The following is a 22971-nucleotide window of genomic DNA, read 5'->3' on the forward strand; positions in this document are numbered from 1 at the left end:
TACAAGGGATATCATATCGGTGAGTTGACAAAGAAGTTTGGGATATTGGCGTTGCATGAGAAAAAAGTTTAGGATTTTTTGTGAGATTATCCTTTTTAAAGAAAAAAATCAAATAAATGTAGATAACTCTGGTAACAATTTTAAGGTTTGTGATTTTATATTGAAGTCGGTAAATTTTAAAAATAAAAGTTAGTAAGTTATTATAGAAGTTGGTAATTTACAGAGGATTATTACTCCATTCATTACAGTATAAATGAGAAGATTTACACATTGGATGAGTGACATGTGAGTTTGCAATCAATTTGAGAATGAATTCTTCCACTTGTCAATTATCTCATGACAAGTGTGTAAGTACTCTTTTTAATAAAGACAATAGACTTAATAGAAATCCATTCACAAATACGAAGACAAATGCTAGTATGTTACAAAGAAGAATTTTAGTATATCATTCAAATTAAAGAAAAAAAATTTCTGGTCAAAATTAAAGAAAAGTTGGCAAGTCACTCCGACAAAGTTACTCAAGATAATGGGGATTTTGGGATGGGTTATTTTCACTTATCGCTTAATTTAGTCTAGATTATTAACTCTATTAAGGTTAGCGGAATGTAACTGTTGACTCAACATTAGAGCAGCGCAACGTCGATAGCTTATCAATTGGGGTCGCGCAATCTTGCTCGAGGTCACCCGGTTTCCAAATCTAGTGCACTTAAAGTCATGTGCTTTAGTGTCGGCTTGCCCGGGATAGCGTGACATTGGTAGCTCATCACCTGCGATCGTAGGACCTTGGCGGAGGTCACGTGGTCTCCAAATTTGGCTCTTCCTGGGTCGCATGATCTCTCGATCCGTCACCGAGCTCATGTTCTTCTCTTTATTAAAGGCTCTATTTGTTTTGCAAATAATGAACAATTCGAAAAATATTTTTCTGAACACGATCGCTTGATTCGTTTGAAATAATTAGTCAATGAAAAATATTTTTATTACTTGCAACAATTGAAGTTTGGATATTTTCATGGATGATAAAAATATCTTTCGTATATTTATTTTTATAAGTGATATAAATGATCAATTTTAAAATAATATTTTTTAAAATTATTTATTTTTCTTGGGATAAATAAATTCTAATGAAAAAACATTGCTTTAAAGGGAGAAACCGCAAGACCTTACCAAACTGCTTGTCATGAAAATCCTTCGCATAATACAAAGTCGCTGGACAAAAGGCCAACCAAAAATACCTGTAATGGCTGTCACCGAACTCCTGACCGTCGTGGCATCTCACGATTGGTCATTGACCGAGGAGAGCAACACCAACGTGACACGCCGTGTGGCACGAGCTTTCCAGGTAGAATTTGTTGTCCCAGGCGACGCGGGCCCGCGAAAATGGACGAGACATTCGTCCTACACGTGGCACCTTTCCGTTGGCCTGTGCGCACCAGATGGCGGACTCTAGCGGAACACACGATGGAGACTCTCTCCTCCTGATCGGGAATTCAAAAAACCAGAGCGGGGGCAATATGGTCACGCGATATTGTGAAGCCATTTTCTTCTTCCTCCTTTCTGTTTTCAGAATCAGGTGGTAGCAAACAAAACTCGTTCTCTCTCTCTCTCTCTCTCTCTCTCCCGGAAGATCTCAAAGCAGGTATGCGTCGGTTCTTCTGTGTTCGCCTATGGTTTTCGCGATTAGCGGTCGGTTTGAATAACGTCGCGAATCAGCTCTCCTCGGAAATTGCTCCTTGAATGCGTTCCGCGGACGGCCGTGGCGTGTTGGTCCGATTCAATTGCCGCCTCATAATGATGGAGGATCTTTTGGAACGGAAGGCGCCGTTTGCAATTTAAGCTCGGTTCATCGATGATCTGTGCCCGATCGTTCGTCTTTTTTTTTTTTTTTGTGCGTGTGTGTTCTCCTCCAACGTTTGGCGGTGGTTTAATTTGCCTTCGGATTGGCAGTTTACGAGCGCGATAGTTCGCTGAAGTGAAATGAATAGCATATAGGCGGTATCTCTTCGGCCCGAGCGTCCGAGGAGGTTGGAGCCTGGGAAATCGGGGTTCGGTTGCTTCCGATGGGCTCGAACTTTTCTGGTTGGGCGTTTGAATCGGAGAACATGGAGCGGTCTAGGTTGTCATTTGGCTCGTTTAATGTGAAAGGATATAGACATGCTCTTCCTTCTAACATTAAGAGGACAAAATAGCTTGAATTTAGAGTAGTTCAGTCTGCCCTTCCGCTTGAATGTTAAGAGCCTGAGCATACCTAGAACTGTTCCTAGAGCAGTAAGATCTACCAGCAGCTTATATACACATATTCAAAATATATGTTGACTATGATTCTTACTTTTGTGGATGAATAGACTTGTTTCTAAGTTAAGATTACCATTCATTTAATGGATTCAATCATATTAAAAAACTCAACAAGGGAGAAGAGAGTAATGACCAACCTGAGAACTCGTGGATTAATTTGGGACAACGGGGGATTATCTGGCTGTGAAATGAATTGGTTCTGGCCCTTTGCCTACTAAATGACTATGCGTAGATATTTCTTCTGAGTTTCCCAAAGTTCCTAGCGATCGAGGACTGAACTAGAAGCATTCTTTTTCCCGTTGCTTCATGATGTATAATCTAAACTCAAACTATTCCTGCTATTGTTGTGTTGTTATATTGTTCTACTATATGGACTTTCTTTAATGATCATTGTTAATGATCATTTCTTTAAAATGAAGGGACTGCGTGTATTGTCATCGGTTTTTGAAGCTTGAAGCACCTTTTCTACAAGAGGCGGACACCTCGGAAGAACTGTTGTATTTTTGTGTAGATATTCTCTTCAAAATTCATTGAAGTAGTTGAGGTCCTCATTTTATTCTTGACCTGGTAATGTGAGAGTCGAGCATACATCAGGATGGGGATAATGCACCGCAGGTTCGTTCCACATGCTATATTTTAGCTGATTTTCTTGACATATCAGCTTTGAATATTTTAAGCCTTTCTCATTTCGATATGATGTTCAAGCTTTGAAATTGCCTAAGCTACCCTCATTTGGTCTGCAGTGGAGTTCTAAAGAAATCAAATGACAGGGCCAGAATTATCATTGCAACTGTCTTGGGCGTTGCATTTGGGTTCTTCATAGGCATTTCTTTTCCATCTGTTTCTCTGACAAAGGTATATGCTTTTGTGCTGTTAAACTAGGTTCACATTGCTTGCTGCTTACCATCAGTTGTTTGACTTGCATTTAAACTTGCAGATTAACTTCCGTTCAAGTATTATATCATCTCTTGATCTGATCAGTGATGAAAGTAGACCCATCAGCAAATCCTCTGATAATTTAGTCCCCAAGGTACGATGCCTTTTTTCTTCTGATTTTGTCTTTCTTCCATTGTCATGGATTGTTGCGTGTCTGATACTGGGAAGAGGAGTCATTAGTGATTGCTTCACCTAAGTGCAAATACATCTTGTTTTATAAGAGGTTTTGATTGGTTTGTTTGGTCTTTGTTCACCTGTTATTTCACCTGTTATTTCTAAGATGCCGTGGTTCTCAGTTCATAACCAGAAAATTCTGGTCATTTTCGGTGCATGCTCTCTGAAGTAGTTGTAACGGGGTAGTTTTTTTTTTTTTTCCTCACCCTCATGTTTCCCATTCAATGTGCTTCTTTCCAGTCATATTGAGGTAGCTTCTTCTTTCACTCCTTTTATTCATGACTAGCATCGAAGCTTAATAGCTTGAAAGTGAGCCTCACCTCTGCACAAATATTTTGGGAACAGATACTGGATTAAGCTCATGACACTTGTAAATCAGTTGGGTCTTCATTTTTCGTTGATACTAATCTTGCATGTGAGGCAGGAAAATTATATGTGAAAAACCTTCCTTAATTAAATCGATGCCCATGAACACGTATATGCAAATAAAAGTTTGAAATATGCATTAGAGCTTAACGTTGTCGGCAATCAGTTGCATTCTATTTGGCTGTTATGTGGCATCCGCACTTCGTGCTATGTAGTGCAAAGCGGGATGCCTAATCAGAATTATATGGTGAAGGGCTTCTCTTTTGCTGGAACATATGGTCATGGACATGGACTTTGATCATTCTTTTTTGTTTCCAGATATATGTTCCGACAAATCCTCGTGGTGCAGAGTCTTTGCCACCAAATATTATTGTATCAGAAACTGATTTCTATTTGCGCAGATTATGGGGTGAACCTAGCGAGGTATGAGTTTTATTTTGTCGTTCGAGTTTTGCTCATTATTTATGCGTATCATGTACCAATGGATAATACGTCTTTGGGAGATATGGGGTCTTTGCCTTTGGTATCAAGTCAACCTGATAAACTTTTAATATACATACCTAAGGACGTATGTTTTATCTGCAGGACCTGAAGAAGAAACCAAAATACTTGGTTACATTTACAGTGGGTTTCGATCAGAAGCATAACATTGATGCATCAATTAGAAAGGTTCTAAGATCTCACTTTAAACTATAGATCTTCATGTAGTCATCTCATTTTTAAATTGTTCTGAGATACCATATCTTTTATTGGTTTTGCAGTTCTCAGAGGACTTCCAAATTCTGCTTTTTCATTATGATGGTCGGGCAAGTGAATGGGACCAGTTCGAGTGGTCAAAGGATGCAATTCATATCAGCGTGAGGAAGCAAACCAAATGGTAAGTTGAGAACAACTTGTGTAGCTCTCATTTCCCTGCAGCATCACCTCTTAAGTTAGTACTAGAAAGTAGATAGTCTCCTACATTAACAGACCAGTTATCTTCAACTTCTAGCTAACTATACATTTTTTTTTTCTCCCTAAAGCTAGCTAAATATACGCTAGCATTCAGTTAGAATACCCTTGCAATCACTTGTTTTCACATGTCTAAGCTATATCTTCAGGTGGTATGCAAAAAGGTTTTTGCATCCAGATGTTGTTGCAGCTTATGAATATATTTTCATCTGGGATGAAGATCTTGGAGTTGAACATTTTAATGGGGATAAGTAAGCTATTTAAAATTATCACAAGCTATTTCGAATTATCATGTCGAATTCAATGATAGGTTCTTATATACTTGTTACATTCAATTTACCAGGTACATTCAGTTGGTCAAGAAACATGGTTTGGAGATATCTCAACCAGGTCTCGAGCCCAATAATGGACTGACATGGCAGATGACAAAGAGGAGAGGTGACAGAGAAGTGCACAAGTACTCTCTCTCTCTTACCCCCCTGCGCATGGGCATACTTGTTTCTGTATCTATCTGCACTGTTGTTCAATAGTCCAAGTGCATTTACGTTTTTCTCTTTTTCATTTGTCTTGATGAATAGGGATACAGAAGAGAAACCAGGCTGGTGTAGTGACCCACATTTGCCTCCATGTGCAGCGTAAATCCCTATCGTTTTTGTGGGATTGCATGTATAGTTCGTTTCATGACTTCTTCATAGTCATGAGGGAATGGAAGCAGTTCAAGTTTTCAAATTTGTTTTCTCAGTCCTCATGTTTAGTGCTTCTGCTATAGGTTTGTGGAAATTATGGCTCCAGTCTTTTCAAGAGAAGCTTGGCGCTGTGTATGGCATATGATTCAGGTTGCTGCTCTGTCTAAGATGATGGGCTAATGTCATGGATAATTAGACATGCATTTATCGTATATGGTTAAGCATATGCTGATCAAATGTTCTTAACACATGCTTTTAGAATGACTTGGTGCATGGATGGGGATTGGACTTCGCTCTCAGACGATGTGTAGAGGTCTGTAATCGCTGGCTCTCATAGATTATGCTTTTGTTATTCATTGCTGGCGCCTTTTGTTGGTGAAAGAAGAGAACCGCAGACCCGCCCGCGGGGCGGGGGGGCGGGGGGGAGGGGGGGAAGGAGCAGAGGGCAGGGGGTTGTTGTTTGGACAAACTAGCTGAAACAATTTGAAGTATCATAGTGGTGCTTTGGGAAGAGTGATGTCATTGAAAAAGAATGGCTCAAACAGCTTATGAAATAGTTTTCAGAGTTCTTAATTGTGAGCGAGTACAGCCAACTGTTTTAACAAACCTCTTCCAATGTGCTCTCTATCCCTATGTGGCCATTGAGAGTGACGTGGTCCATGGAAAGCTAACCTGCTTTTTCCCATTCATACTCATCTTTTTTGTCCTCTCCGTGTGCTTGTAGTGATTCATAAAAGTCCTTTTTGTTTCTGCAGCCTGCTCATGAGAAGATCGGTGTTGTTGATTCTCAATGGATTGTTCACCAAGTAATTCCTTCCTTGGGCAGTCAGGTAAGTAGTCCATCAACTTATTGTGGCTGTGGTTTCATTTACTGCACTCTCTGCACAATGCCTAAAGAAGATTGATGTCCAGTGGACCATTAAAACGTCTGTTTTCATGCATTCTTTTGAAAGAGGCTCTAGCAATACTTGCATGCGAGTGCTTTCTTGAAAAACAGATTCTTGATGTAAGAAATGACATCTGAAACCACGATGATTGACAATAACGTTTGACTTAATGCTTCTTTGATATCAACTTCCTGATGCTGTCTTACATATTTGTACTGTGGATATCCTCCTTCCATACATGATGGACATAACGCGAGGTGGTGTTTTTTCACTTTTAGCTTCTAGACTTCGTGAATTGTCGATTCTTTTAACTTTCTTATGACCTTTTGGGCAATGGTACCTTGGAGTCCACAGGCCATGTTAGTGTCAGGTTGGTCATGTAATGGCCCTCTAAATAACTACCAATCTGCTTCGTAACTGCTTTTACTATAATTTTATGTGAAGATTATGTGGTGGGATTGGGACTTGCTCTTCTTCTAAACTGTTTTCTCGTTGATTCATATTTCCTATTCCCTCTATTATGAAATATCTACTCTAAATCGGTCCACATAATTTTCTTCTTAAAACCCTGATAGGCTGATTCATTACTTTGTCAAATTGCAGGGGCAGTCAGAGAAAGGGAAAGCTCCATGGGAAGGAGTACGTATCTTTTTAGTATTGCCGTTCATCTTCTCATGTCCTGCAGTTATTTATCTTATTTGCTCATTCGACCAGTCCCGAGGAAGCGCTTAAATAAACAAATTTTGATGTCTGGCTGCTCATTTGTTGCCACTTCTTTACCTCTTTCAGGTCAGAGCAAGATGCAGAAACGAGTGGGCCTTGTTCCAGAATCGCCTCGCAGATGCAGACAAGGCATATTTAGCTCAGACTGAGAAGAACTGATTTTGGCACTCCCACTATGTTTGTCCTTTCCGGAAGGGAATTGTGTACATGTCTTACGACCACACATCAGAGCTGAAGAGTTTCACAAAGCCATGTGGTTTTTCGTGAACCAATGTGGTCGCACTTTTGAGAGCTGCATTTTGATTTTGTACAGACAGCACTAAGTAGAGCAGTACTTCGCCTCTCTTGTTGCCAACAAGGGGGAAAAGAAGTACTGAATTAGCAAGGCCCCAGCTTTTTTTTGTGTTGCCATATCTCTTATTTATCAATCAAAGGGGCCTTTATGTTTTTGTCAAAAAGAAGAGTTGGGGGGATTTTGTACTTGAGATATCTTGTATTGTATAACCTGGGTAGTCTTTGGATGGCTAGGTAGTGTTCTTCATCTTCCATCCTTTGTGGCAATAGCGTAGGATTCAGCCTGGGGAATGTGAAGCAAGCTCTGTCTGCTAAAGTCCCTGTTGTATCTTTGTATTTGGTTGAATTGGCATGAATATTGACTAATATTCAATCCATTGGTCCCTCCGCACGTGGGTTTCATCAATATATGACGTTCAAGCAGATAGATTGGAACATCTTTAGGAATAGCTTCTTTGTTTCCCTTGAGAACCGAGCTTCAGGCCGTATTGCTACTATTGCATCACCATTGCCACCGCATGAAAACATTCCTCCAAGGGTTGCTGTTATGAGTTTCTTTCTTTTTTTTGGTGACTCGGAATACTAACAAGGTAGCAGCATCTTTTCTTTCATAGTCGAAAGTATAATAAGTCAGGTTTACAATATTGGTAGATAGGGATCTCATAAAAAACTTCTTTCGAGGAATATTCTCTTAAGCTAAATTATTCGTGCTTGGATGGAGCTGATCCATATTCCCTCGAGCCACGTGGAGCGTTAATCCTTTGTTCCAGTCATTGTAGCATGCGTGTCGTTCGGGGCATATAAGGATAGGAACCCATGAACCATACGTTCTTTGATCGGAGTTCCAATTTCCTGGTCTTTGCATAAAAGAGAGAGGTAGGTTTGGGTGGAGAAGTTAATAGTTAATAGACACATTTTCATACTTTATATTCGAAGTACTTCATTCTCTTGAATGAAAATAGAAAAGAGATGTAACTCCAGTTCCTTTCATTCTCTTGAATGGAAATTTCTCTTGAATGGGAATAGAAAAGAGATGTAACTCCAGTTCCTTTGGAATGGTAATGATACCATAGACATCATTTTTTTTTTCTGTCTTATTCCTAACTATCCTCTCTCTCGCAAACAGAGGGCGGGAGTCAAAGCACCTGTGATACTAGAGCCGCGACCCATTCCCTTATGACTAGGCTGAATGTCTAGTGACTAATAGCTCACAACAATTTCAAAATTAGGTTTTCTGCAAAAGCTAGCGGGTGGCATCTTATGGATAATGGTAGGAAAAATTATCCAAAAAATCCTAAACATGTTGCATTTTTACCAATTCAGTACTAAACTTTTTAATTTTTCCAGTTGAGTCCTAAACCTTTTAACTTTTTGTCAATCTTGGCTGAAAATCATTGACATGAATACTGGCCGTCTTACGTGGCACGAGCGATACCGACATTGATAAATTTTAATAATATATAAAAATCGTTTCGAATTTTTAATTATTTTTTACTTTTCTTTCAAGAAATATTTTTTTTGAGTCGAAATTTCAAGAAATATTCAAAAAATAAAATAAAATAAAAACTGAATTAGATGTTTTTTTTTTGTCAGAAAAATAAATTAGATTAAAAATTGAAAAGCTAAAAAAAAAATTAAAATGAAAGAAAAACAAACCCCCATGGACGGAAAATATTCCCAACAGCTCATTTTTACGCGCAAGGTTTGGTTTTGCATTTGCCAATTTCCACCGAACAGTTCCCTTCCCTTGGGGAATCGAAATTCCATTTTTCTCTTTTGTTTGATAGTCCTCGTTTCTGCTTTTTTTTTGGCTTTCTTTTTGGTAAGCCAGCCGTTAGGAGTTAATAAGTGCAGAAATACACATTTTCATATGGGATTCGACCCCAAAAAAAAAAAAAAAAAAACAACAACAACAACAACAATGACGACAACGAACGGTATGGGAATTCTTTAATCAGAGTTTCTTGAGTTTTGAATTCATTCCTCTGCGATGGGTCCTGTGCAACAGTAGGTCGGAGACAGCAATTAGCGTATCGTTCTGTAATATTTCGTTCTTCATTATGTATGCCAAGATTCCTGACGTCATCTATCCAACGTTGATCGGGACATTGACATTTCTTCTGTCAATTGGCAACAAATGAAGGGCCATTGAAACTTTTGTGCTCCCTGTTGTGTTTGGTAATAGTGGCCGATGGAGACCTAAATCGAAAAAAAAAAAAGCAAGGGTTAATATTACGAAAAAAAATCTTAAATCAGTACACGCATAATAAATTCAGTTCCAAATTAATTTTTTTTACCGCTAAAAACCTCAAGCTAAATTTTTTTTCCTCCCATTTGCTTCGGTTAAATTTTGGCCATTAAAGTGCCGAATTAGATGACTCGTGGAAGCTGACTAGTATATCGCATGTGCACTAATTTAAAAGTTTTCATGGTATTAACATAATTTAACGAAAACAAATGAAGGGAAAAATTGTCACAGGTATATTAATTTAGGATTTTTTTTGCTGTTAAAAAACTAGCTAGCGTAAATTTGCCGCATGTGTACTAGTTTGAGGTTTTCAGTGATCAAAAAAATTTGTTTCGAGTAGATTTATCACAGATATACTAATTTAGAGTAGTTTCATGATATTAACTAAAGAAAACAATAAAAACAAAAAGGCCTTTGTTGTAGGGTTTCTGCTGAAGTGGAACAGAAGGTTCTTCACCCAACATTAGTTCAGTCTGGTTGGAGAGAGAGAGAGAGAGCCCTTTGCTTGCTTTTGCAGATTCTCAGGCCTCCCATGGCGAGATGTACATTTCACCTTCCTGTCTTGTCTACCAAGATTTGTTCAATGTTTAGCAACGGCCAGTTCAGGACGTCTCAGCTGTCAATGAATAATTTGTCAAAACTAAAATCGGTTCATGCTTTAATTTTGAATACCCTTCCACAGGGAAAACGACATTCACACTGCCTATGCACCTAATTTTGATACGGACAGCCCGGTTGCCTCATTTTGCTACATGACAGAAAACATGGTCAGTTTGATTTCTTCGAAACGATTGCACCTACGCCTTCCGAACACGCATCGGTTTGTGAGAAATGTGTCCGACGTAGCTTAACATGATGTCCGAGCGTAAACTTTTGCGCAAGTAGTAAGAAGAGGGTTCTCCTCGCTGTTGTCTCCTTGAGTTTTGGAAATGTGAAGGGTTTGATCCGTGCCGAAATTGACCACAGAACTTTTTGCCCTCAAACTCCTAGTGTTAACCAAAATATGACGAATACATGAGTAGGAGATTGCCAATAGCACACATTCTCCTATAGATTTTGCCCTTGTTGCTGAAAAAAAGAAGCATATAACTATGGGAAAGTCTCGTTGGTGTACCGTCGACTTGACTTTCGATTTGACATCTTTTCTACAATGCAAGCTGTTATTCCCATGGAATCTGCCATTTTGACCAGTCCAGACAGAGAGCGAGTGACCTTGATTCCATGGGTTAAAATCGAACCGAGATACAATCCAGCACCATGGCAAATTGGAGGTAAAACCCAGATGAGAGAGAAGAGTGGCTGCGTCATATGAAGCAGAACTCTCACCTCATTTACTAGAGAGTCTACTAGAGAGAGATATCGACCATGGACGCGTAGTCCTTGCTTGAAGTTGCCGTCAACGTTTAACTTGTGAAAGTGATGAGCCATTGCCTAACAGTTTAACACCCTTCTCCTATCATCACCAACCTCTCTTGGTAATAGTCTCTTATATACATGCCTTTCAATGCTCTTTTCATTCAAGCCAATCCCTCTCTCTCTCTCTCTCTCTCTCTCTCTCTCTAAGGGTTGGCTTCAAAAAAGTGCTGATTTGGTGCTTGAGCAGTGATTTGAGTTTGAAGCTCTAGGAGCTACTGCTATCTCCTCAACATCCTAGTTTTTTGCCTCTTCGGTTTTCCTTGGTAAGCACTAAGCATGCAGTTTTGTGACATTTGAGTTTGAATGTTCTAGTACAGACTCAATCATCTGCCTTCCTCCTTATCAATGTCTTAACTCTGATTCTCTCAGGTTTTGGATAACACCCTCCAAAGATCCATTAGTTTCTCCAAGGTACTTTTTCTGTTCTGTTCTGTTCCGTTCTGTTCTGTTCTGTCCTTTCTTTTTGCTGTTTCATGTTCAATGAATTTTCTAACATAACGTGCAATGTTTTGGCTACTGGAGTAAGGTCGAATTACTCCAGTTTATCAGGAATTCGGTTTTTTGGGGTTATGATTTCATTTCTCAATTCGTAAAACTAACAGGAACCAATGTGTTGTGGCTGAAAAAAATGGTTGGAATGACATGACATTCTCTAAGACAATACAGCCAAAACCACCCATTCAAGAAACATATTCTGAGATTTGTTTAAACCTTACTCCTGTAGAAATGCATGAGATTCGCATGGTCACCTAGAAAACAATGAAGTTATCCTGCTAAGCTGATCAATGGTTGTTAGCAGAATGTTAGCAGAACGAATGAACCACGAGCGCGACATTATCAAATGATTTTTTTGACTTGTTAACCTTCTCATCTTTATTTGTATTCGGCCAGCAGAAAACTTCTGACTTTCAAGATACTAGAATATTGTCTTTTCTCAGTCCCAACCCCCAGGAGACATTTAAAAAGGTTCACCAGCTATGCATTATGTGATTAGTCCGCTGAGATAAGTTTCATTTTGAAAGAGATTTTTGTGTGTCAACCTTGGTTTGTCTGTCAGAAAACATTGCAGCATGGGGGAGATGACAGGCTTCCAGTTGGGTGTGATTGGTGCTCTGTTTCTCTCAGTGGCATCATCTGTGTCCATTGTCATCTGCAACAAGGCTCTAATGAGCAATCTTGGCTTCCCTTTTGGTAAATGAAGCTCTTGTTTTGCGTAGATTCTGATGGTCGGATTTTTTCTTAGTTTTCAAGCATGAGCACGAGGTAAAATTCTCTCCTTTTGGTCTGGATGAATGCAGCCACAACTCTCACCAGTTGGCACCTGATGGTAACATTTTGTACGCTGCATGTGGCTCAACGTTTGAACTTCTTCGAAACAAAGGCGATCGACTTGAAGACCGTGATGCTATTTGGCATTCTGAATGGAGTTTCGATTGGCCTTTTGAACTTGAGTCTTGGTTTCAACTCCGTCGGATTCTACCAGGTTCCTATACCCCATTGTTTACTAGTAGAAGCATCTACAATTGAGAACGCTCGTACAATCTCAGTTAATAAGCTTTACACTGAATTTGCCTCCTCATTAACTTCTTCTAGCTTCTTGTTTTGGGCAGATGACAAAACTGGCAATCATACCATTCACTGTACTCCTGGAAACTCTCTTCCTTAATAAGCAGTTCAGGTAACATACCCTGTGATCCAGTTGCTTGAACATGGTTTCCTTTTTTCTTCTAGCCATTTTCTGAGACAACTTTTTTCTGTTCTTGCAGCCGGAAAATAAAATTCTCTCTATTTGTCTTGATTGCTGGGGTTGGCTTCGCCTCCATCACGGATCTCCAACTCAATTTTGTGGGGACAGTGCTCTCTGCTCTGGCCATCGTCACAACCTGCGTCGGCCAAATTGTATGCTTCCTCTTTCCAGAAATTTTTCTCTTTCCAACAAGGTGCACCTGAATTCATAAAAGTATAGTCAGTGATGTCTTGTACTAAACAAATGTGGATTGATTTGGATGCTCTTCTTGCAAAAACTCCAAAGGGGCATACATAAGCACAACTCTTTTCGCAAAACATCTTTTCTCTTATGGAGATGGATATGAAGTTTGACCCTTCGCAATTGTCCTCTCTTCAGTTGACAAACACCATACAGAAGAAGCTCAATGTCTCCTCCACGCAGCTGCTGTACCAGTCAGCACCTTTCCAAGCAGGCATTCTCTTTGTCTCAGGCCCTCTGGTGGATCAATGCCTCACCAAGCAAAATGTCTTTGCTTATAAGTACTCTCCCATAGTCTTGGTAAGTAACACATCCATTCCACTTTTCATCTACTCTTCTCGGTTCTTCACGGTTCACTCAAAACTAAATGATCACGCAATCCTGATAGTCTTGGAAAGGGACACATCCATTCCACTTTCCATTATACGGACCCTTTTCTGGTGAGAATCGAGCAAAAATCATCATGTGATCGCACCGTGAATGGACTTGTTGCAGGGTTTCATCATTCTTTCCTGCCTGATAGCAGTGTCAGTGAACTTCAGCACATTCTTGGTGATTGGGAAGACATCCCCTGTGACTTACCAAGTGCTGGGCCACCTCAAGACATGCCTGGTCCTGGGGTTCGGCTACACGTTGCTGCACGACCCTTTCACCGAGAGGAACATCATCGGCATTCTCGTCGCCATGCTTGGGATGGGCTTATACTCTTACTTCTGCACCCAAGAGAGCAAGAAGAAGCAGTCAACAGATCTCTCCATTCCTCAGGTCCCTCTCTCTCTCTCTCTCTCTCCCTCCCCCACCATGTTCTGCATATGGGTCAAAACGGATTAAATGGGCCAATATGGATCGGATCATATCGGACCCGACCCACCCCTTTGACTCCTCTACTGTATATAGTCTTGCGAGTAGGCTTTTTTCATACGTCCCTTTGTGTTTTTGGGTATTTTCTCAGATTAAAGAGAAGGTTACTGAACCGCTTCTTGATGGGAAGAGCTTGGGCTATCAAGACAAAGAAAGTCAAGATGCCAAGAAATCAAGTAGAGACTCCTTTGTCTGAGATTCAACAGAAAGCTGGGATTTTTTTGGGATTACTCGTGGGGTTCCTTTTTCTCTTTCTCCTCTTCCTAAGGCTTCATTTCGAGTGTAAATGGATTTTTATCAAGTGTAATAATATTCTTTCCCCCATTTCAGGGTCGTCGCTCTCCTGCCTATTTCATGCGATGGCACTTTAGTAGTTGATGATTGCGATTTTGCATATTGTCTTAGATAATAAGTCGGCAATCTTAGGAAGTTTTATTGAAACTTGAAAGATCCGTAGTTAGTAAATAGGAGTGTGCACCAGGAACGAGTAAGACGGATCGACCGAACCGAGATCCGTTTGAACCGGATCGAACCGAGTTCGATCCGGTTCTCAAGAGCACCGAATCAGTTTTCGGTTCCATAAAATTGAAATTTGTGATTTTCGATCTGGTTCTCGGTTTCAAGGGAATCGAACCGAAACCAATTACTTACGTACTTATTTTTTTGAAATGTGAACATAATTATAACTAATATGTTAAAATTAAAGTATGTATTGCTCCCGATTTCATTAGATCACCCGGAAATCGAATCGGACCAATTTGGTCTAGTTCATGATTCCTAGGTGAGACCGGACTAGACAAAGAACCGACCATCCCTAACATAATGCAAATTGAAATTCAATGTATTGATAATTTCGCGTCTTGGGGAAAATTTCAATGCCAATTTAATTTCTTTTTAAATTATTAGGCTGTGATTTATGTTTAAATCTTGACATTCTACCTTCGAGGGGAAAAAGGAACTAGAGGCACCGATTCAACATGTTATTTGAATTTCGACAAAAAAAACATGTTATCTGAAAATATATTGATCAATACATGTACACCAAGCGAGCGCATCTCCGCCGTTAATCGCGTGGGCCCCATGGTGGGCCCCGTTAACAGTTATTTGTTACTTTGGTTCATGATACGGTACGACGAGGCAACACTTTTAATAAAAATAATTAAAATAAAAATATAATCTCTTTCCAATCTTGGTCCGACATTAGGCACCAAAATCAGTTAAACTTCAACAGAAAGAAAGCGAGGAACTTTATTTTGGATTTGTCGTCTTCTTCGCTTGCGATTCTGTCGCCATCGCCATCATCAACCACCGTCTATGGAGGACGGGAGCGCGCAGTTTTCGATTCTCGGAACCTTCTCTCACTTCGATTTCCGCTCACGAGTTCGCTGCACGCACCGCTTGTAGTGGAAGAGGAGTTTCGGGACGATTTCTGGGTGGTGGTTTGGTTCGAGAAATCGGAGCGGACTCTGGGGTCGGATCGAATGGAGGGTTGGTTGTATCTGATCCGCTCCAATCGGCTCGGCCTTCAGTTCTCCAGGAAGCGCTACTTCGTCCACGACGATCACAGTCTCAAGTGCTTCAAATCGGTTCCTTCTTCTATAGATGAGGTCCCTTCTTCTTCTTCTTCTTCTTCTTCTTCTTCTTCGTACCGTGTAGCTTGCATGTGTTTAAGTTCTTCTAAAGGCTTGTTTACCTGAGACGAAGGTGGTGCTTACAGTCGAGGAACTTATGTGCCAAGCGGACTTAATGGATTGCTTTGTTTCTATCGATTCTTTTTTAAAGTCTCAATGTGGAGAAAACAGGTGAGAGCGAGCTTATCGTCCGGCCCTCTTCTGAGGGGGGATCATTTGGCAGTAGTTTCCCTGTCTGAGATCAACCTCCCTACGTGCAGAGATATTGACGAATGGAGATGGTTTTTTCCTGTTTAATGTAGCATTTGATGTCTAATGGCTCTGTCTAGTCCTTATTCCACCACACATTCGGGTGCCAAACTGGGATTTGGTTTTTCACTGTACGGTTTTTCAAATCGCTAGTGTCTGTCAAATAGTGAATCGTTAGTTCAATTGATATATACTGGTTTCTTTAGATTTGATACTGTATTTGGTCGTTCTCGCCCTTTGCTTGTACTTTATCCATTAAGGGTCAATTCGGTAATGGAACGTACACTGCATGTGCCCGACTTTGGGCCATGTTCTCAGTTCTCACAACCTAATTGATTGTGATGTGCTGGTACTGTACTAATTTCCACTCCATGCATGAGAAAGTTGATGTGATGTTTTACATAGATTAACAACAATCTTGGTAATTCAGTTGTTTGCCTATCGTTTGGATAAATTGCCCCACTAGTTTTACTGTGTTGCCCAAGAGATCCTCTGAGAAATATGTGAAGTTGGTCTCCAGTTGTTACTTCACTTCTGATGTTAAATGAATATTCAAATCCTGTTTACCAAAAAAAAAAAAAATTAAAAGAGACCACCGAAATTTTGGATGCTGGCAGTGGATAAACGCATTTTCCTGGGCCCTGTTCGGTTTGATTAAAATGTGATGCCTTTGGTTCGCTCAAAATTAGATTGACCGGGTTGAATAATTGCTGCTATCAGAGAGCATGATTTCTTAAGTCTTGGTAGTGTTTTGTCCATTACAATGTATGTTAATGTGAAAGGGACATGAGGACTTACTCACATTGTATGTGTAGCTATCTGATAGAGGGAAGTTTCGGGATATTGATCTGATTTAGGCATGGAATCAATAGTTTTCAGTGCCTCTAATTGAGGTAGGAACCTGGTTAATATGAGGAGCATTTCTGGGCCAGTTGATTCAATCCCAGTGCTAGGATGTGCTTAAGACTATCTTGCGCATTTTCTTTTTTTCTAAGGGGACCAGCTCTAACTATAACATCACATTCTGTCTTAAAATATAAGCATTCCATACCTCTGTAATTGGTTCGTAGAACATGGGAACGATACGTATATGCAAGTATCACTTGTTCTTAGGACGCCTAATCATGTGCTTCATTTTTATCTCAGGATCCTGTGAGAAGTGCGATGATTGATTCCTGTATTCGAGTCATGGACAATGGAAGAGAAAGCATTCATAGAAAAGTATGGTCTTTTTTCATTTATTTCTTTCCACTAGAAGTCAATCAACTAATGTTTTTATCCAATAACTGCAGTTCAATGTACTTATGAAAAGCTCTTTGTGCTAACAGGTGTTCTTCATATTCACACTTTATAATACGTCAAATCACAATGACCAACTCAAGGTACAAGAGTAAATGTGACTGCCATTTAAAGATTTTCTTCAAATTTCTAATCTTTTAACTTAAGGTACTATACCAAATAGCTGGGAGCATATAGTCCTGAAGAAGCAGCAAGATGGATTCATTCCTTCCAGGAAGCAGCTATTAAGGTTCGAAGTTCTTGCATTATTGGGCAAGGCATACCTTATTTGGACTACAGACTAATGCTTTACTTTCTCTCTAGGGCGGTCCAGATCCTGGTGCTAGTGTTCTGAACTGCTCAAAAATGAGCCGGCACTCATTAAGGTGTGAAGAGTTATACGATATGTACACAGAAGCACTTGGTTTACTATTGACGTTTTTGTTGTTCGAATGCTGTTGATAAGACAAACTATAGCTGATGTTGTATGTTGAGATTATACTCCTATTCTTATTTTGGCTACTAATAATTCGTTCATGTCTGTAGATTAAGTGGTTCCAACAGAGTAAGTCATGTTATTCCAGTGGACTGGACTCTTGGTACATCCAACCATACAGATCTAGTGGCATCAGATGTTGTTGCCCCTTCACCATGGACAATCTTTGGTTTCCAGAATGGTAATAAGTACTTCCTAGCATACTCTTGATTTAGCTTGCTCTATTTCCTATGGCATAGATCTGTGCAGGTTTGCGGCTTTTTAAAGAAGCAAAAGAGTGGGATTCTCATGGGAAAGTTAGTTAGCTGTTCCTTTCTCTCACTTGCTGGTTTCAATGAACTAATTGATTGCTGAGCAAGCAACCTGCAACTTTTTCTCCTCTGCAGTGGGATGACCATCCTGCAGTAATGGCTGTCGGTGTGGTTGATGGCACATCAGAAGCCATTTTTCAAACACTTATGTCTCTTGGTCCCTCAAGATCTGAGTAGGTCCTCTTTGTTAGATATTTTCCATCTGCAAGTGAGATCACCTATAGGCGTCAATACCATTGTTAATATGATCTTAGAATTGAGCTTATATGGAGATTAAGAAGAATGCTGTGCCTTCCACCGATTTTACACAGTTCTAAATTTTCCTTGTCTATGAAATTCCAATACAGATGGGACTTCTGTTTCTATAAGGGAAGGGTGGTTGAGCATCTCGATGGTCACACCGATATCATTCACAAGCAGCTGTATAGCGATTGGCTACCTTGGTTAGTTGAAAATTTTTGCAATCTCAAATTTTCTAGAAGGCAGCTTAAAATTTGCTTTTGTGGCTCTCTCATTTGTGTGTCATACATTCAGGGAACTGAAATGTAGAGATCTGTTGTTGCGTCGATATTGGAGAAGAGAAGATGATGGTACATATGGTATGCACTCTATTGGATATTACTTGCGGGTTAGATCTTTTACTGAATCCAGCAAAATGTGAGGTGACATCTTTGTCCTATTATTTTGCAGTTATACTCTATCATTCAGTGTTCCACAAGAAGTGCCCCCCGCAGAAAGGCTTTGTCCGAGTGTGCCTAAAAAGTAATGTATGCTTGACTCTAATTTAATGTATGCACCTTATTGCGTTGCATTGCTATATCAGCCCTGATATTTCATCTCCTAGACCAAAAAATCTCAGGGGAACAATGGTGCAATTAACGTGTTCATCTGAATCTTTGTGTACAAACATGACTCTAATTACTTGTTTGGGTGGTGAACCTGCATGATCATACCGTAGGTGCTGCGAAGCTCACAATTTCTGACAGTGGAATTTTTCTGTCTGCAGGTGGAGGATATGTCATTACTCCAGTGAACCAAGGGGCACAATCAATAGTAAAACACATGCTTGCTATTGATTGGAAATACTGGAAATCTTACATACGAACTTCTTCAGGCCGGTGTATAACAATCAAAATGCTTGGCAGAGTTGCTGGTGAATCTGATCTGTGCATAATTAGTTATATCTAATATGATTGCTCCACTATGGACCCTTCCAATGTTTACTAAAAGCAACTAGCTTTTGTTTTTCGCAGCACTAAGAGAGTTGTTTCAAGCAAAAATAGGGAATTTTTCCTCAAACTTTTCGTCAGGAGAGCTGGCAAGAAATGTTATGTTTCATGACGATAGACCCATGGAATCGTTAAAGGATGGTAGGACAGTGGAAGAGATGAGTGATGGATCAGGTAAGGCGCCTTCAGAGCATGCTAGCCTTCTCAGCCTAAACGATGCTGCTGACGAGTTCTTTGATGTTCTGGAGCCATCAGATGACCAATCAGAGAGCAGTTGGTCTCGTGATTTTGCACCAGACATTTACCCTCAGGTACAGCTAACATAGAATGGGTATGACCGGGTGATTTTATCATAAACCGATAGTAGATGGAGTTCTCATTAGTTTTACATCTAGGCACATGGCCTCTTGCTCTCTATGTATTGAGTTTCTCATCTGATTTCTATCCCGCCATCACGTTGCAGGGACATCATCCGAGATTATCAACTGCTGCTGGTTTTGTGAGAAAATTACATGACCTTGCAGGTGAACAGAATTAATTTGGAGCACTTACAGGCTTATACAGTTGTCCTACGCATTTGCTGCACTCTTTTCTGTTTTAAATGGCCATCTCACGAGGACCAAGACCTATATAATTCGATGTGCTGACAGTTGAGACTTTTGTATGTTGTAGTTCAGAAGAGGGGCTATGTTGACTTACAAGATATGGTGACAGAAGACATTGTCTCATGTTGCTATGGAACTACTCTTCCTAAAGATCCGACTTGCATGTTGACTTCCAGCTGGACTGAAGCAGACCCTTCTACATTTTTAATCCGTGGAAAGAATTATTTGAAGGACCATCAGAAGGTGTGTACAATACACTGCACAGATTAGCCAGAGCGCTAGCTTGGGATGGCACTTACTCATACATTGCCTGATATATTCATCTATATGACCCATTGAAGGGTTAACAGAGACAAAAATGGTGTCTACTGGCAGATGACTCTTTCTACGTCAGGGATCTGAACTCATGATCCTCTGTAGGAAGTTCTGCTAGCCACTGAATAAGGTTCCCGCCACTACCTGTTGGCAGAGATGATTTTAGTTGAGATTGTGAGCTTTAGTGGGACCACCGGCAACTGTTCTAAAAGCTTGATCTCACATGATATCACAGCAGGAGGTCATGAGTTCAAATCTTTCCATGCCCTATTTGTCTCCCCAATTATATATTTCCACGCTTAGTACTAGGCAAAAAAAATAGTTTACGCTGTGCTCATTACATAACAGAGACTATGCTAAAAACTTGCCTATATTGAGGGGAACTTATGTACTTTGGAAATGTAAAAGGAGTAATTGTGCATGATAAGATATTCTCAAAGAGTGAAATCATCGTGAGCTGTTCATTTTGAAACTGTAGTGGTATGTATAGTTGGCCAAGGCACTTTTTCTTTTTGTATTTTATTTTGCCATAAGACCTTAGGCACTTGTTTACAAGACCACTATTGGTTGGCTTCTGTGGACTCTTTTCATGCAATGGATCCACATAAAACAAAATCAATGAATTGACAGTTAACTCTTCGGTGGAAGTACCTACTGGTGAAGTTTTTTTTCATATGACCAAGTGTTCTTGTAGAGTCATTTCCCGATAGAAATACATCATATTTTACTCTCTCTCTCTCTCTCTCTCTCTCTCTCTCTCATGTTATTGCTTCTGAACTGACCTCAAGGTTAAAGCCAAAGGAACCTTGATGCAAATGGTTGCTGCAGATTGGCTAAGATCTGACAAAAGGGAAGATGATCTTGGAGGAAGGCCGGGGAGTATTGTTCAGGTTCAAACTTAAATCCAAATATTTATATAACCTCTTCACTAAATTCACATTTCTTTGTTTTAGCATGGTGGCATTTATGTTTTTTCTTATCATGCTGACTTTGTTATGCAGAAATATGCAGCCCATGGTGGAGCAGAGTTCTTATTTATTGTAAACATACAGGCAAATATTTTCTCTCGTCTATGTTAACTGAGCTTGATGTCATTGCCCTTATCGGTTATAAAGATTCATGTCCTGTGAAGCAGGTACCTGGATCAACAACCTACAGCCTAGCACTATACTACATGATGAGCACTACCCTGAAAGATGCACCCCTACTGGAGAGCTTTGTCAAGGGGGATGATGCACATAGAAATTCAAGGTTCAAGCTTATACCTTATATCTCAAAGGTCCGTGTCCTTCATGATTGCTTTAATATTAAAGAAACTAGCAGCATACTTTCATGATTTTCACTGACTGAACTGACAAGATGGTTTATCCACCCCATGTACTGCACAGGTAGCCATCAACAATTCACTTATTTGCTCAAGTTTACCTTGCGTTTGTTTTCTTGAGGGTCAGTATCACCTCAGTTAGATGACTATCCTAGAACGCGACTAGGCAGAAAAATATCTGCCTCCAATTTGGTGCTATGCTATGCAGATTAGCTCAATCAGATGTGTACATTTAGTTTAGTGGCACGACCACCTTCTTTTGTATGTTCCATGAACCTTGTTAATTCTTTTCCTTATTTTCAGGGTTCTTGGATAGTTAAGCAGAGTGTAGGAAAGAAAGCCTGTCTGATTGACCAAGCACTGCAAATGAATTATTTTCGTGGGAGTAACTACTTGGAGGTAACTCCAATGCATTTTAGCTTCGTGGATTCGATTACTTGAACTTGGCATGACAATATCAGATATGTATTGGAATAAAATGGTGCATTCGTATTGATAGTCTTCAAAGAATTTTCATCTTGGCATTCAGTTGTTCTCTTGACCATTCTGCCAGGGAACACAAAGAGTGGTACGCTTAGCCATTTATCATTTCTTCTTGGATTCATCCCATCTGTGCATTTACCTCATTGATCATGTAACATTACATGATCACAATGCTTGTGCTAGGGCTTGTCGGTTGTTAACCCATTCACTGCATTGAAACACTGAAAAAATAAACCACAAAGTTGAGACATCATGTATAAAAGTTACACATCAAAGCATGCTAACCCTAAATACGCATTACAGCTTGGGATCAACATTGGGTCATCAACAGTTGCCAGGGGAGTGGTTAATCTGGTACTTGGTTACCTTAACAGCCTGGTCATCGAAATGGCATTCTTGGTGCAGGTAAAAGTGTTCATTTTGTTTAAGTTGTTACGGAAGTTTCATTTGGCCGTCTTGATGTCCAGTGTGCAATTATTCCCCCAGCTGTTACTTCATATTCGTTTCAGTCCCTCTTACTTTATTTCTGAACCACACTGTTGCACGGATTGTCTGTTCTCATCAGGCTAACACGGAAGACGAGCTGCCCGAGTATCATCTGGGAACTTGCCGGCTTAACTATCTGGATGCAGCAAGATCGGTTCTACTCAAACAGTGATATGGTTGTCTCCTGTTGTCTGTATCTCATCAGGCAGCATAACAAGCCTTTGCTCTGTAGAGTTGCAGAAGAGAAAAGGGGAGTGTTAGAGTTTGTAATTTTAGTATAGATGGACACTCGTTAATTCAATCCCGTTGAATGGGGCAAATTCGCATTCTACCAAGAAAGACAACAAAAGAAAATCGACAATATAAAGAGTATCGTTAAAGGTTGCCTTGAATAGTATATTTGTTATGTACAGTTAAAGTCGAAATTGAGAGAATATTTACTTTTAAGCTCGGCACGTGGCACCCAACTTAATTCCTGTGATTACCACATGTCATAATTGTGCCACATACCCCATACTCGACCGATTAGCAATAGTTTCGTGGTTTATTATTCTCAATTCTCCATCATTTATTATATTCGAATTTCAGAACCGATATCGAAAAGGATGTGGAAATGTATAATTTAAAAATGGATAAAAGAGAGGGAGCATGTTCAAATATATTGAGTTGGAAAATAGGTCAAGCACCTTGAAATAATTTAATTTTTCTCCTTCGAAAATATTCATTTCTTTCGACTTATTTAG

General features: G+C 39.9%; 3 protein-coding genes across 9 annotated transcripts; all 3 read left to right on the top strand.

Moving 5' to 3' along the window:
• Nucleotides 1-1494: 1494 nt before the first annotated feature.
• LOC115752260 lies at nt 1495-7715 on the top strand. Its single transcript, XM_030690366.2, has 15 exons — nt 1495-1636; nt 2712-2907; nt 3036-3147; nt 3230-3322; nt 4087-4191; nt 4354-4437; nt 4530-4645; nt 4869-4970; nt 5063-5176; nt 5298-5354; nt 5489-5555; nt 5665-5718; nt 6161-6235; nt 6896-6931; nt 7082-7715. Exons 2-15 carry the CDS (start codon nt 2888-2890, stop codon nt 7172-7174), a joined length of 1128 nt encoding a protein of 375 aa, XP_030546226.1. The 5' UTR covers nt 1495-1636; nt 2712-2887; the 3' UTR covers nt 7175-7715.
• Nucleotides 7716-11074: 3359 nt separating this feature from the next.
• Nucleotides 11075-14142, top strand: LOC115752261 (UDP-xylose transporter 1). 2 transcript variants are annotated; one of them, XM_030690368.2, is made up of 9 exons: nt 11075-11236; nt 11343-11384; nt 11996-12164; nt 12272-12456; nt 12584-12651; nt 12740-12872; nt 13099-13260; nt 13456-13725; nt 13913-14142. In XM_030690368.2, the coding sequence occupies exons 3-9, from the start codon at nt 12044-12046 to the stop codon at nt 14015-14017; spliced, it is 1044 nt and encodes a 347-aa protein (XP_030546228.1). In that variant the 5' UTR covers nt 11075-11236; nt 11343-11384; nt 11996-12043; the 3' UTR covers nt 14018-14142. The 2 variants fall into 2 exon arrangements, with proteins under 2 accessions (XP_030546228.1, XP_030546227.1); XM_030690367.2 differs by having other exon boundaries at nt 12031-12164.
• A 1028-nt stretch (nt 14143-15170) lies between these two features.
• LOC115752256 (protein ENHANCED DISEASE RESISTANCE 2-like) lies at nt 15171-22672 on the top strand. Of its 6 annotated transcripts, none has more exons than XM_048281518.1 (21): nt 15171-15428; nt 16848-16922; nt 17030-17083; nt 17164-17229; nt 17304-17365; nt 17526-17656; nt 17743-17771; nt 17862-17959; nt 18134-18229; nt 18321-18385; nt 18477-18548; nt 18793-18939; nt 19040-19326; nt 19479-19539; nt 19688-19863; nt 20724-20825; nt 20937-20987; nt 21071-21214; nt 21563-21658; nt 22046-22147; nt 22308-22672. In XM_048281518.1, exons 1-21 carry the CDS (start codon nt 15303-15305, stop codon nt 22398-22400), a joined length of 2133 nt encoding a protein of 710 aa, XP_048137475.1. In that variant the 5' UTR covers nt 15171-15302; the 3' UTR covers nt 22401-22672. The 6 variants fall into 6 exon arrangements, 5 of the variants coding, with proteins under 5 accessions (XP_048137475.1, XP_048137477.1, XP_048137478.1 ...); XM_048281520.1 differs by having other exon boundaries at nt 15363-15428; nt 17014-17083; nt 17725-17771; XM_048281521.1 differs by having other exon boundaries at nt 15363-15428; nt 17014-17083; nt 17314-17365; nt 17725-17771.
• Nucleotides 22673-22971: the final 299 nt, after the last annotated feature.

This window comes from Rhodamnia argentea, chromosome 6 (assembly GCF_020921035.1).
Source record: "Rhodamnia argentea isolate NSW1041297 chromosome 6, ASM2092103v1, whole genome shotgun sequence".
Taxonomy (NCBI): domain Eukaryota; kingdom Viridiplantae; phylum Streptophyta; class Magnoliopsida; order Myrtales; family Myrtaceae; genus Rhodamnia; species Rhodamnia argentea.